At 38.2% G+C, this 14,700-nt stretch overlaps 1 protein-coding gene across 1 annotated transcript in view; it reads left to right on the forward strand.

Annotated features, from left to right (window-relative positions):
- Positions 1-13,983: 13,983 nt before the first annotated feature.
- Positions 13,984-14,700, forward strand: part of NLRP8 (NLR family pyrin domain containing 8) — a gene marked incomplete at its 5' end in the record, with an annotated part of 37,850 nt that continues 37,133 nt past the window's right edge. The window contains one exon of the mRNA XM_058530787.1: positions 13,984-14,245. Within this exon, the coding sequence (XP_058386770.1) occupies positions 13,984-14,245 (262 nt within the window). The remainder of the gene's footprint in view (positions 14,246-14,700) is intronic.

Below are 14,700 nucleotides of genomic sequence, written 5' to 3' on the forward strand. Positions count from 1 at the left end.
CTTGCCCAATACCCAAGATTTCCAGCGTCATTCAAGAACTGTTATGTCCACAAAACAAGTAGGACCTACAGAAAAGAAAAACAGACTTGAAACCATAAGCCATGACTTGCGCCTCCTCCAAAACTGTCTAATCTATATACCTTCTCCGTTTATTTTGTCCTTATAGCACTGCCTCATTGCACACTTATTTATCCATCTCTCTTCCACAAGAATGTAAGCTCCCTTTGAACAGAGACCTTGCCCGTTCTTGGCTGTATCATCAGTGCCTGGTGCACACAAGGCACTCAGCTATAAGGAGAAGGAATAAATGATACTAAGCACCTACTCTATACCATGAATTGTTGCCCTCATTTCATTCTCTAAACAACCAGTGACACATGGGTATGTGTATTATCTATTTTATAAAAGGGACAATGAAATGACATCTTCAAATTGTTGTGAAGAAAAAGAAAATACTCTGCCCACCTGGATTCTATGTCCAGTGAAAATGTCCTGTAAAAATGAAGACAAAATAGAGGAAGATTGGCACAGATGTTAGCTCAGGGCAAATCTTCCTCACCAAAAAGAACAAGAGAAATGAAGACAAAATCAAGATGTTTCCAGTCAAAAGCTGAGTTGCCAGGGGCTGGAGGTGGGGGAAATGGGGAGATGTTGGTCAAAGGGCATAAATTTTCAGTAAGAAGATGAATAAGTTCTGGGGATCTCAGGTACAGTGTGGTGACTATAGTTAGCAATACTGTATTGTATACTTGAAATTTGCTAAGAGAAGATCTTTAGTATTCTCACCATTAAAAAAAAAAAAGGGTAACCCTGTGAGTTGATGGTTATGTTAATTAACTTGATTGTGGTAATCATTTCATAATGTATACATACGTCAAATCATCCAGTTGTACACCTTTTAAAAAATCATTTTGTACAACTTAAATATATACAACTTTTGTTGATCTTACCTCAAGAAAGCAGCAAAATTTTAACGTTTTTAAAAAAGCCAAGAGGATTCATTGCCAGCAGACATAAACCACCAAAAACTATCTAAAAACTTCATCAGATGGAAGTACACCAGGGCATAAAGGAACAAAGAGCACAGAAGGGGTTGATATATGGATACATGTGAAAGACTATGGACCCTTGACAACAACATTTTGTGGAATTTGTAACATACATAGTAAAATATGAAAACACCACCAGAAAGGATGAGAAGGAAGTACGTGAAGCTCAACTGTTTCAAGGTTCTTGTATTCATCAGATCACCTGACGTAATCTCAGGTACACTACTAGTCAAAGATGAATGTTGAGCTCCCTAAGGGAACCACTGTAAGAATAACAAGAGAATGTGTAACTAAAAAATTAATCGAAGAAAAATGGACTAACAGGAAATATTTAATTTATTCAAAATATGATAAGAAAGGAAGAATAAAAGAACAGAAAACAGATGTTGGAAAACAAACAGCAAGATAATGTACTAAAACCTAAATGTGTTAGCAGTTAAATGAACATAAATGGGCTAAACACTAAAGAAGACTGTCACACTGGATTAAAAATAAAAGGCACACTTCAAGTATCAGAGCATAAAACATGTAACGTAAATTAATGAGGAAAAAATGCAGCATGCACACCCCAACCAGAAGAAAACAGGTGTAGCTCTACCATTATCTAAGTAGATTTTAAGGCAAAATTAAATTATCACTAAATAGAGAGGACATTTTATAATAGAATCAATCCAGCAGGAAGATACAGCAAGTCTAAATTCTTATGCTCCTAATAATATATCTTCAAAATATATAAAGCAAAAATAGAACTAAAATGATTAATTGGATATTTAAACACGTATCTCAATAATGAAAGGAAAAAGCAGGAAAAAAAAGTAAGGATATAGAATATTTGAACCACGGAATTAATCAATGAGACCTAATTGACAGATATATATAGAACACTACACCCAATGACTGCAATAAAAACATCCTAATTTTACGAAACGGTCAGAACACTTTAATAGGCACCTCGCAAATGAGGTTATTCAAATGACCTATAAGCCTGACTCATCAGAATTTTTCAGTTAAAACCATAAAGAAATAATACTACACCCCAACCCGAGTGGCTGAAATGATAAGGGCTGACATCACCAAGTGTTGTCAAAGATGGGGAGCAACTGGAACACCCATACATTACTTGTAGGAGCGAAGAGATTCAGCCACTTTGTAAAACTGTTTGCAGCCTGTCCTAAAGCTAAACGTACATACACCCTGCATTCCCCTCCTGACTATATGTCCAAAAGAACATTCACCAAAAGATGTATACAAGGATGTTTATAGCAGCTCTAGTGAATGATAACCAAACACTTGGAAGAACCCAAACGTCCACCAACAAGAGAATGTATAAATCGTTACACCCGTACAATGGAATTCTACAGCAATAAACAAATAACTGATACCTGCAGCTGCACAGGTCAACCTCACAATTATGTTGAGCAAAAGAGACCAGATAACAAAAGGTACACACTGCATAGTATCTTTATGTGAAGTTCAAAAACAGGCAAAAATTAATCTATCGTGATAGAATTTGGAATAGTGGTTAGCTCTGGGGGAGCCAGGGAGGGGGCATTCAGAGGTGTTCTAGGGTACTGGAAACATTCCTTATCTTGAACAGGGACATCATGGTACGTGGGTGTATACATAACATGCATTAAGCCATTGTAAGGGCAAATACAAGTCAAAAATTAAAAAATTTTAATTCTCACTCCTGTAAAAAGGGAAAAGGACTTTCCTCCTTTTTTTTTTTTTTGAACTTCAGCTTTGAGTATAATTAATAAATAAAATTGTAAGATATTTAGGGCCGGCCCGGTGGCGCAAGCGGTTAAGTGCGCGCGCTCCGCTGCGGCGGCCCGGGGTTCGCTGGTTCGGATCCCGGGCGCGCACCGACGCACTGCTTGGTAAGCCATGCTGTGGCGGCGTCCCATATAAAGTGGAGGAAGATAGGCACAGATGTTAGCCCAGGGCCGTCTTCCTCAGCAAAAAAAAAGAGGAGGATTGGCGGATGTTAGCTCAGGGCTGATCTCCTCACAAAAAAAAAAAAAAAAAAAAAAAAATTGTAAGATATTTAAAATGATTTGATATACATATACATTGTGAAAGGATTCCCTCTTCTAATTAATTAACACACCCATCAGCTCACATATTATTTTTTCACAATATATCACCTCATACAGTTTTTGTGTGAGAACATTTGAGTTCTACTCTCTTAGCAAATCTCAATTATACAATACAGGGTTATCAGCCAGAATCGCCATGTTATACATTATTAGATCCTCAGACCTTACCAACCTCTCCCTATTCCCCCCACCACCTGGTAACATGAATGAACCTGGAGGATATTATCCTAAGTGAAACAAGCCAGATACAGAAAGATGAATACTGCACAATCTCACTTCTATGAGAAACTAAAATAATCAAACTCACAAAAGAGAGTCGAATGGCGATTGCCAGGGGCCGAGGGGAGGAAGAAATAGGGAGACGTTTGTCAAAGGGCACAAACTTCCAGTTATGCAAAATAAATAAGTTCTGAAGATCTAGAGTGCAGCATAGTGCCTATAGCTAATAATACTGTGTTGTATGCTTAAAATACGCTATGAGGGTAGATCTTATGTTAAGTGTTCTTACCACAAATAATAATAATAAAGAGGGCAGAAGGAAACTTTGGGAGGTGATGGATATTTATGGCCTTGATGGTAATGGCTTCATGGGTGTACACTTACCCCCGAACTCATCAAGTTGTATATGTTAAATATGTACAGCTTTTTATATGTCAAAAACTGCCAATATATGAAAGAGTGATCACAAATTCAAGTAACAAAAAATGAGGTATCAAAGAAAAAAAATACTTTCTTAGAAATATCTCTAGTTTAACTTTGTCAGTCTTACAAATAAACCCAAAAAGATCCCAAAGCTGATATAAATGAATGTTTATGACAAAAAAAAATAACATAAAATAAAATAAAAAAGAGATCTGCTGCTATTCCCTTTGGAGCTTGGTCCAGCCAGGATGCTGGTCATCTCAAAACCTCAGGGAGCATTGAAGGCGACATAGAATATAGCAGGACACAAAGCTATGCTTGAGGCTACTGGTTTGCGGACTAACGTCTCCCATAATGAGATCCTCAAAACAGGTATTGGTTAAAACCCATCCCAGCAGCCCAAATTCACAGGACTAGTGCTGAAAATGGTTGGGAAAAAGAAAGAGGAGGGAATACCAGGAATGACTTGGAAAATCATGGAGAAAACCCTTTTGAGTTATTAACAGAAAGACTAGGGGAAAAGTTCATGTGAGATTCAAACAGCATTAAGCTATCAGCAAACACCTACTAGAAGCCAGGGGATTCGCTACCCTAGGAACTGGTGACTCAGCCTTGAATGAGCAGATCTCATGAGCTTGCAAACTAGCTATGAAGATGCATGTTGAGGAAGTCTTTGTCTGCCTTGTTCAATTCTCCATTCCCAGGTACAACATGAGGCAGACATGAGGTGTTCGTTAAACGTGTATCATTTGCTGTCGTAAGTCAGTTCTCATTATTCACAATAATTATGCTCTGTAAATTCGCCAGGACCCCTGAATTAGTGACTACTGAACCACTGCTTCTCCAGGAAATACAGGATCAGGTTCCTGGGAGCCTCTGGTCACAAGACTTTTGTCAACCAATCAATATATAACCTTGTTTTATGTGTGTCTCTGTTTAAAGACACCTTATTTAATATATGTTGTTGTTTCATTAACATGGAACTCACAACCAACAACACTATAACTCACGCCTGAAGGAAGCCTGTCTTACACACGTATTTCTCCATAAGGCACATCGCAGACTTCGTGCATTTAGGAACAGAAGGCAACATTTCAGAACCACACTTGGGGTCATGTTAAACAGTGACGTCACCAAAAACAAGCACAAAAATGCAAAAACATGGCACCAGAGAGACCTATGAAAAGCACACTTTTTTGTGTGATATTAGTTTTTTTTTTAAAGGTGCCTAATCCATTTATTTTTTGTTTTTTGTTTAATGTTATAAACCAATGAAAAGCACACTTTTGTAGAGGATAAGAGCTGAAACAAGAAGGCAGAGCATTGCCTTGTCCATCCTCAGCTGGTAACGTGTCAAGTGACTCAAATTCTTCACCGCTCTATGCATGCCCAAGAATGACAGGGGAAAGCACCACGAGGATTGATTTTGGGGGTTACAAATAAATTTTAGCGAGTAGGTGAATTCACAATTATGGAGTCCGTGAATAATGAGGATCGACTGTGATTAGGATTACGTGTGTTGAGTACGAGAAGGGATCCTACAGGGGGCCATGAGATTACACTGCAAGGAGAACAAGCAAGTGAGACTAGGAAAGGGAATTATATGAAACTTGAAGGATGCATCAGATTGAGCCAAGGAGGGTGGAAAGAGGATAAAGGGGCAATGGTCAGTGAAAACAGCAGGTGCAAAGCCCTGGACAGAGAGGATGCAAGAAGGGAACGATTCAGCTGGAAGCTCTCAAAGACCTGTGGAATCCCCTGGGTCTAGAAAGTGGGAAGCTTCAAAGGAGAGAAGGACAGACAGGCAATAAATTCCTGCTGATGATTAAGAAAACGCCAGTAGCAACAGCGCAACTTTCCCTCCTCTAGCTCCTGCTAACCACTGTTGTGGTCTCTGCTTCTATAAGTTTGACTCTTTTAAGTACCTCATAGAAACGGAATCATGCAGTATTTGTCCTAGGACTGGCTTGCTTCACTTTAATGTCCTCTAGGTTCATCCATGTTGTCACAAATGGCAGGATTTCCTTTTTTAAGGCTGAATAAAATTCCATTGTATGTATATCTCATTGCAAGTAGTTTCAGTTCCACAAGAATTAGTTCCGGAGATCTGCTGTCTAGCAGAGTGCCCACAGTCAACAATACTATATTGTGCCCTTAAAATTTTAAGAGGGTAGATGTCATGTGAAGTGTTCTTACCACAGAAAAAAAAAAAAGATACAAAGAAACTTCGGTGGTGATGGGTATGTGTCTATTACCTTGGTTGTGGTGGTGATGGTTTCACAGGCGTATGCCTGTGTCCAAACTCATCAAATTGTATACATTAACTATGTGCAGTGTTGTGTATCTCAATTATGCCTCTATAAAACTGTTTTTAAAAGAGAAAGAAAAGAAACCGCCTGCGGGATCCAATAGGGAATGGGATGCCAGAGAAAGGTAAAGGTTTGGAGCAAAAGACAAGGAAGACGTCACTTACCAATCAGACTTCTACTCTCATACAAGTTTCCAGATGCCTTGATTCGGGGAACCTCAAAGAAGTGTCAACCCCACCCCCTCCCCAGCCCATGATTGGCCCTGGAGTTCCTCAACCTCCTCCCAGGTCCGTCTCTGGGCAGTCTGGTTTATGGCTCTCTTCCCCCCCTCTCTGTTCCAGCACAACTCCGGAGAGGTGGAGAAGCCACCAAGACCCAGCTGCTGCATGTAATAGCTGAGCCCTCCTCCTCCAGGTGTAAATCATCACTAGCTGGGAGAGGGGAGGCAGAGTGGGTTTCTAATTAAAAACCCTGCTATCCTGATGTAAGTGGAGTCTTCCACTCCAGCAGAACGCCACTGATATGAGTACCTCTCCCACCATCTGAGAGATCTCTTAGAACAATGAAAGATGAGAAGAAGAGTCAATGAGGCTTTAAAATCACAGAGGCAACCACACACAGTGACCATTTCTTCTCCCAGCTCCAGGAAAACCACACGTGAAACCATTCCATCCTATATGCAGAGCTTTTCCACTAAGTCAGGAACAAGACAGGATAGGCTTAACACCACTACTGTTTAACATCATGTTGGAGGCATTAGCCAATTAAATTAGTGATTTTAACTATTTTAAGTTTACATTGGCAATTCTAAGTTGACAATTAAGAAGCAATTAGAGAAAGGTGTAAGAATTGGAAAGGAACAACTATGAGTTGATTGCATATCGGAAAACCCAAAAGACTCCACGGAAAATTACTACCGACGTACTTGTGTGTGCGTGTGTGTGTGTGTGTGTGTGTGTGTGTGTGTGTGTGTGGTTTTCCCACATGCTCTGTCTCTGAGTCTCCCTTTGACAGGGCCTGTTGCTTGGGGACGCAGATTGGGACCCTCCTTTTGCTCAGTAAAATTACACCCCAAGTGTAGGGGAGATGGCAGGTGAACAAGATCATCCAATGAATTGCTCTAGATGTTTCCAAATGGGAAGCAGTGCATTTGGACTGACCACAGTGTTAGCCCTCTATGAATTTGGGAAGCCCTCCAAACCCATAGTTTCCTAAAGTTGCTTGTTCTTCTGAACCAAAGAGGTAGGGGAGCATTTCATTCACAGCCTTGCAGTTCATTTCCTCTGACCTAGGATGCTAAGTGCTTTCAAATATCTGCAATGCAGAAGGATAATGTGCCAGCCCTGGCCAATGGGAAGGGAGAGTGTCAATTGCCCTGACCCCCAGAGCCTATTAGTGTTTGGGGGTGGGGCAGAACATGTGCTTTTTCTTTCTGCTTTGGGAAATGTTTTTGACAGGAAGGAGCCAGGAAGCCTAATTCCCTTCAAGGGTGAGTGGGGTTTTTTTTTCCTCTCTTTCTCTCTTTTCTACCTCCTATTTTTCTCATCACCTCACTTTCTTACAGTTACAGTGGCAGACACTTGAGTTCACCAAGTCCAACTGGCCCATATCAAAAATGCAAAGCAAAGGCTAGAGATTCACCTTTGAAAATGACCAGTTCTGCTTCATTGATAAAATCCTTACCAATCTCTAAACCCAGTCTTTCTGTCCCTGACGTGGAGCCCTAAATTCCCGATTTTCCTTCCAGCTCTGAGAGTCGGCGGGCCAAGAGACTGGAAGAGCTGGAAAAACTCCCAAGACCTGAAAGAGATGTCCTAGAGTCTCCAAGTGTTCAGAGGTCTAGGTAGTCATTAGCGCTTGACATTACGAAATCAAGATAGGGGCCAGCCCGGTGGCGTAGCAGTTAAGTTCGCACGCTCAGCTTCGGGTGGCCCCGGGGTTCACAGGTGCGGATCCTGGGCGCGGACTGATGCACCGCTTGTCAAGCCATGCTTTGGTGGCGTCCCATATAAAGTAGAGGAAGATGGGCACGGATGTTAGCCCAGGGCTAATCTTCCTCACAAAAAAAAAAAATCAAGATAGCTGTAGACACGAAGGAGAAATAATGAGGCACAGAGTAGAGGAGGAAGCAGCTAGGGTTAAGAAATGCTGGCTTTGGTGCCACCTCCGCCAAGTATTGCTTTTCAATAAAGATAATTATCAGGTCAGCTGCATGGCTCAGTTTCTGGATTTGGGAATCAGACATGGCTCCAACTACTGGTTTCCGCCACTTGCAGCTTTAGCTCATTTTACTTCACCTACATAAACCTTATTTTTTTCCTTTGTAAAATGGAGCGGAAAGGATCAATGTGATAGAATTTTCATGAAAATTTAAGGTTATATGGACTCTCTAGGGTGGTCAAGATTCTACCACTGAACCAGATAAAGATGACAGCTTTTTACTTTTTAAAGATGTTTACCCATTAAGATGACTATTATTTTTTTTAATGGAAAATAAGAGGTCTTGGTGAAGATGTGGAGAAATTGGGATTCCAGTGCATTGATGGTGGGAATGTAAAATGGCACTGTGGCTGTGGAAAACGGTATAGGAGTTCCTCAAAATTTTAAATGTAAAATTACCATTGATCCAGCAATTCCCTTTCTGGGTATATCCCAAAAGGATCATAAATAGGAACTCAAACAGATACTTGCACACTAATGTTCAAAGCAGCATTATTCACAACAGCCAAAAGATCAAAACAATCCAAATGTCCAATGACAGATGAATGGATAAAAGAAATGTATCCTGTGCATACAACGGTATATTATTCAGCCTTTAAAATGAATGAAATTCTGATATATACTACAAACATTACACTAAGTGAAATTAGCCAGACACAAAAGGTCAAATATTGTACAATTCCACTTATATGAGGTACCTAGAATAGGAAAATTCATAGAGATAAAAAGTAAAACAGAGGTTACCATGGACTAGAGGAAGAAGGCAATGGGGAATGAAGACACATTATTTAATGGATACAGAGTTTCTCTCTGGGATCATGGAAAAATTATGGAAATGGGTAGTGGTGGTGATTGCACAACCTTGTGAATATACTTAATTCCACAAAGTTATACTTATAAATGGTTAAATAGTAAATTTTATGTTAAATATATACAACATAATTTTTAATTGAATAATTTAAAATAATTAATTGAATAATTTAAAATAATTAATTGAATAATTTAAAATAATTAATTGAATAATTTAAAATAAATTATGTAATTTATTAATATGTAAATATATAATAATATTATATATTTAATATATAATATTATTGAATATGTTAATATATTTAATTATATAATTAAATATATAATATATATTATAATTATATATTATATTTTATATTTATACAGTAAGTTAAAATAAATTTTAAAATTTAAATAATTTTGTCCCTCTTTATAAAGGTATGATTGGCAAAAATTATATATATTTAGGTTGTACAACATGATTTTTTTAGGTGTAGAAAGTGATGACATAATATATGTATACATTGAGAAATGATTACCACAACGAAGTTAATCAACTCACCTAGTTATCATTTTTTTCTTGTGGTGAGAACACTTATGATCTATTCTCTTAGCAAATTTCAAGTACACAGTAGTATTATAAACTATAACCATCATGCTGTACATGAGATTCCCAGAACTTATTCATCCTAAAACTAAAAGTTTGTACCCTTTGACCAACATCGTCCCATTTCCCCTAAGCCCAGCCCGAGGCAACCACCATTTTACTCTCTGGTTTTATGAGTTCGACATTTTAGATTCCACATATAAGTGAGGTCATACAGTATGTATCTTTCTGTTTCTGGCTTATTTCATTTAGCGTAATATCCTCCACATTCATCCATATTATTGCAAATAGCAGGACTTCCTTGTTTTTAATGGCTGAATAATGTTCCATTGTATATACACCACATTTTCCTCATCCATTCATCCACTGATGGACACTTAGATTGTTTCCATATCTTGGCTGTTGTGAATAATGCTGCAATGAACATGGAGATGCAGATATCTCTTCAAGATCCTGATTTCGTTTCCTTTGGATATATACCCAGAAGGGGGATTGCTGGATCGTATGGTAGTTCTATTTTTAATTTTTTGAGGAATCTCCATACCGTTTTCCATAGTGGCTTTACCAATTTACATTCTCACCAACTGTGCACCAGGGTTCCCTTTTCTCCACATCCTCGCCAACACTTGTGTCTTTGATAATAGCCCTTCTGATGGTTTGAGGTGATATCTCATTGTGGTTTTCTTAGCATTTCCCTAATGAGTAGTAATGTTGAACATCTTTTCACATACCTTTTGGCTATTTGTATGTCTTCTTTGGAAAAATGTCTACTTGGCCTTTGCCCATTTTTAATGGGGTTTTTGGTTGGGTTTTTGTTGTTGTTGTTGGCGTTGTTTTGGTGGTGGCAGGTTTTTTTGTTTGTTCTTTTGTTTTATTTTTTGCTATTGAGTTGTATGAGTTCCTTATATATTTTGGATATTAACCCCTTATCAGATATACAGTTTGCAAATATTTCCTCCCATTCTGTTGGTTGCCTCTTCATTTTGTTGATTGTTTCTTTTGCTGTGCAGAAGCTTTTTAGTTTGATATGGTCCCACTTGTTTATTTTTGCTTTTGCTGCCCGAACTTTTGGTGTCATACCCCCAAAATCATTACCAAGACCAATGTCAAGGAGCTTGTCCTGTATGTTTTCTTCTAGTTTCAGGTAATACATTTAAGTCTTTAATCCATTTAGAGTTATTTTTTTGCATATGGTGTAAGATGAGTCCAATTTCATTCTTTTGCGTGTGGATATCCAGTTTTCCCAACAACATTTTTCGAGGAGATTACTCTTTTTTCCTTGTATATTCTTGGCTCCCTTTTCAATTATTAGTTGACCATATGTTTGTGGATTTATTTCTGGGCTCTTGATTATGTTCCATTGGTCTATGTGTCTGTCTTTATGCCGGTACCATAGTGTTTTGATTACTAGAGTTTTGTAATATAGCTTGCAATTGAGCAGTGTGATGCCTCCAGCTTTGTTCTTCTTTCTCAAGATTGTGTTGGCTATTCAGGGTCTTTTGTGGTTCCATATGAATTTTAAGATTGTTTTTCCTATTTCTGTGGAAAATGCCCTTGGAATTTTGATAGGGACTGCATTGAATCCATAGGTGGCTTTGGGTAGTATGGACATTTTAACAATATCAATTCTTCCAATCCAAGAACACAGGATATCTTTCCATTTATTTGTGTCCTAAATTTTTTTAATTTCTTAATTTTTTTATCTATGTCATATAGTTTTCAGTGTACAGACCTTTCACCTTCTTGACGAAATTTATGCTTACATATTTTATTCTTTTTGATGCTATTTTAAATGGGATTGTTTACTTAATTTCTTTCTCAAATATTTTATTGTTAGTGTATAGAAAGGCAACTGATTTTTATATATTGATTTTTGTATCCTACACCTTAACTAAATTGACTTCTTAGTTCTAACAGTTTTTTGGTGGAATCTTTAGAGTTTTTTCCGATGACATGATATATAAGATCATGTCATCTGCATACAGAGATAATTTTATTCCTTTCTGATTTGGCTACCTTTTGTTTCTTTTTCTTGCCTGATTGCTCTGGTTAGGACTTCCAGTACTGTGTTGAATAGGAGTGGTGAGAGTGGGCACCCTTGTCTTGCTCCTGATCTTAGAGGAAAAACTTTCAGCTTTACACAGTTGAGTGTACGGTTAGCTGCGGGCTTGTCATGTATGACCTTTGTTATGTTGAGGTACATTCCATCCACACTTAATTTTTGGGGAGTTTTCATTATGAAAGGATGTTTAATTTTGTCGAATGATTTTCTACATCTATTGAGATAATCATATGGGTTTTACCTTTCATTTTGTTAATGTGTTGTATCATGTTTATTGATTTGTGTATGTTGAGCCATTATTGCATCCCAAGGATAAATCCCACTTGATTATGGTGTATGATCCTTTTAACGTGCTGTTGAATTCAATTTGCTAGTACTTTGTTGAGGATTTTTGCATCTATGTTCATCAGGGATATTGGCCTGTAATTTTCTTTTCTTGTAGTGTCCTTGTCTGGTTTTGGTATTGGAGTAATGCTGGCCTTATAAAATGAGTTTGTAAGTGTTCCCTCCCCTTCAATTTTTTGGAAGAATTTGAGAAGGATTGGTGTTAATTCTTCTTTAAATTCTTGGTAGAAATCACCAGGGAAACCATTTGGTCCTGGGCTTTTATTTGTTGGGAAATTTTTGATTACTGATTCAATCTCCTTACTCATCAATGGTCTGTTTAAGTTTTCTATTTCTTCATGATTCAGTCTTGGTAGCTTGTTTGTTTCTAGGATTTATCCATTTCTTCTTGCTTATCCAATTTGTTGAAGCATAATTGTTGATAGTACTCTCTCATGATCCTTTGTATTTCGGTGATCTCAGTTGTAATGTCTCCTCTTCCATTTCTAATTTTGAGTATTCTCTCTTTTTTTCATGGCTATTCTAGCTAAAGCTTTGTCCATTTTGTTTATCTTTTCAAAAACCTAACACTTAGTTTTGTTGATCTTTTCTATTGTCTTTCTGGACTCTATTTCATTTACTTCTGCTCTAATCTTTATTGTTTCCTTCCTTCTGCGAAACTTGGGCTTAATTTGTTCTTCTTTTCCTAGTTCCTTGAGGTGTAAAGATAGGTTGTTTATTTTAGATCTTTCTTTTTTCTTAATGGAGGCTTTTTTTGCTCAGATATCAGGAATGACAGAATTCAAGGGTGAAGGTGAAGGTTGAATGCTTACATAAAGTGTGGTTGTCATCCACAAGGAACTTGCAGTTATCCAAAACCATTGCAGTGAATTGAAGGAGATAAAACTTTGAGTCAGTGCCCAATACATGATGACCTGAGGGAACTATCCAGGAATTTCTCAGATGATAGGGATGAGAATTAAAAAATGATAATGAGTTATAAACAAATGTTACTGCAATAAACAAAAATTTTTAAAAAATGATAATGAAAGATACATCAGAGAAGCAATAATATATGAGTAGAACAAGAAGAAAGCCCCTCTTCTGCTAGTCACTTCATCCTTTTCTCTCCTCTTCTCCACATTCAATGTCTTGTCCATAATATACCTGATAGAAGGAGACAAAAGAACGATGGGACAGTGGAGGGAATGGATAGAGGGAAATAACATACCTTTGATTTCCAGGGGCTTTTTATAAACTTCCACCAAGTCTTTAAAATAACCGTGGTATAGAAGTAAGCCCTGAATAATTGTTAGCTACGATGTGCTTGGCACTATCTTAAATGTACTTGTGGATTGATCTCTTTGAAAATCCTCACAACCCCATGAATGGGGATGAGATGATCCCTGTATAAAGATGAGAAAAGAGGCACAGAGAGGTTCTGTAATTTCACCACAGTTACTTTGCTAGTAAGTGGAATAGAAAATAAAAACTGCAAAGTAGATTTGAGTCTAAACACTGAGCCCAAGTACTGGATGGGCCCCCAGGGTTTTCCACAACATGGAGAATCTTTGAGGACAGGAGGTAAAGAGACTATCTGGCACACAGTGTGCTCCACCAAATATAGATTCAACAAATCTGTCATCTTGGGTGGTGTTTTCATTTTCTCATAATTTCATGTCTCCACAGGTCTCATCAGTTCTCTCTTCTGATTGGTTGTTTTTATCACTGACGCTGAGGTTCTCAGCCTTGAGTGAAGATGAGTGACGTGAATCTGAAAGCTGGCCCTTCCTCCTGCTCTTTCTCCTCCTCTTCCTCCTCCTCCTCCTCTCCTTCTTCTTCCACCTCATCCTTGACATCCTCTTACTCTTTCACATCCCCTTTCAAAGATGGGGTCATGCTGTACATGGTCTATTTAAGCAAGGAGGAGCTACAAAGGTTCAAGCAGCTGTTAGTGGATAAGAACCCCAGACCTGGCTCCATCCAGATTACCTGGGACCAGCTGAAGACAGCCAGATGGGGGGAGGTGGTTCACCTCTTGATGGAGTACTTCCCCGGACGACTAGCTTGGGATGTGACTCACAACATCTTTGCCAAGATGAATCAGACCCAGCTGTGTCTTCGGGTACAGATGGAGCTAAATGGTGAGTAAGGACCTGGTATACAAAATGGGTGTGGGCTTGGGTGCTAAAGAACTAAATTTGGCTACCTAAACAAGAAAGCAATAGCGGAGTAAGATGAGGGCTCTGGCCCCCAAAGGCAAAGACTATCCCATTAGCGTATTAAGAAAAAAACTTAACCAGATACTGCTTATAAGAGGTGAGCCTTAAATGAAGACACAGAGAAGTCAGAAGTAAATTGGTAGGAAAATATGCTTGAAAACATCACACAGAATAAAGTTGGTATAGCTGTAGTGATGTCAGCAACGTTATATTTAAAGCAAGAAGATTAAAGACTAAAAAGGGCCATTTCATAATGACAAAAGGGGTCAATTCTACAGGAGGATATTGTAATCCCAAACATCTCTGTCAATAACACATCTTCAAAATATGCAAAGCCAAACTTGACAGCTAAAAAGGAGAAATAGACAAATCCCCAA

The sequence above is a fragment of the Diceros bicornis genome, chromosome 34 (assembly GCF_020826845.1).
Source record: "Diceros bicornis minor isolate mBicDic1 chromosome 34, mDicBic1.mat.cur, whole genome shotgun sequence".
NCBI classification, from domain to species: Eukaryota; Metazoa; Chordata; class Mammalia; order Perissodactyla; family Rhinocerotidae; genus Diceros; species Diceros bicornis.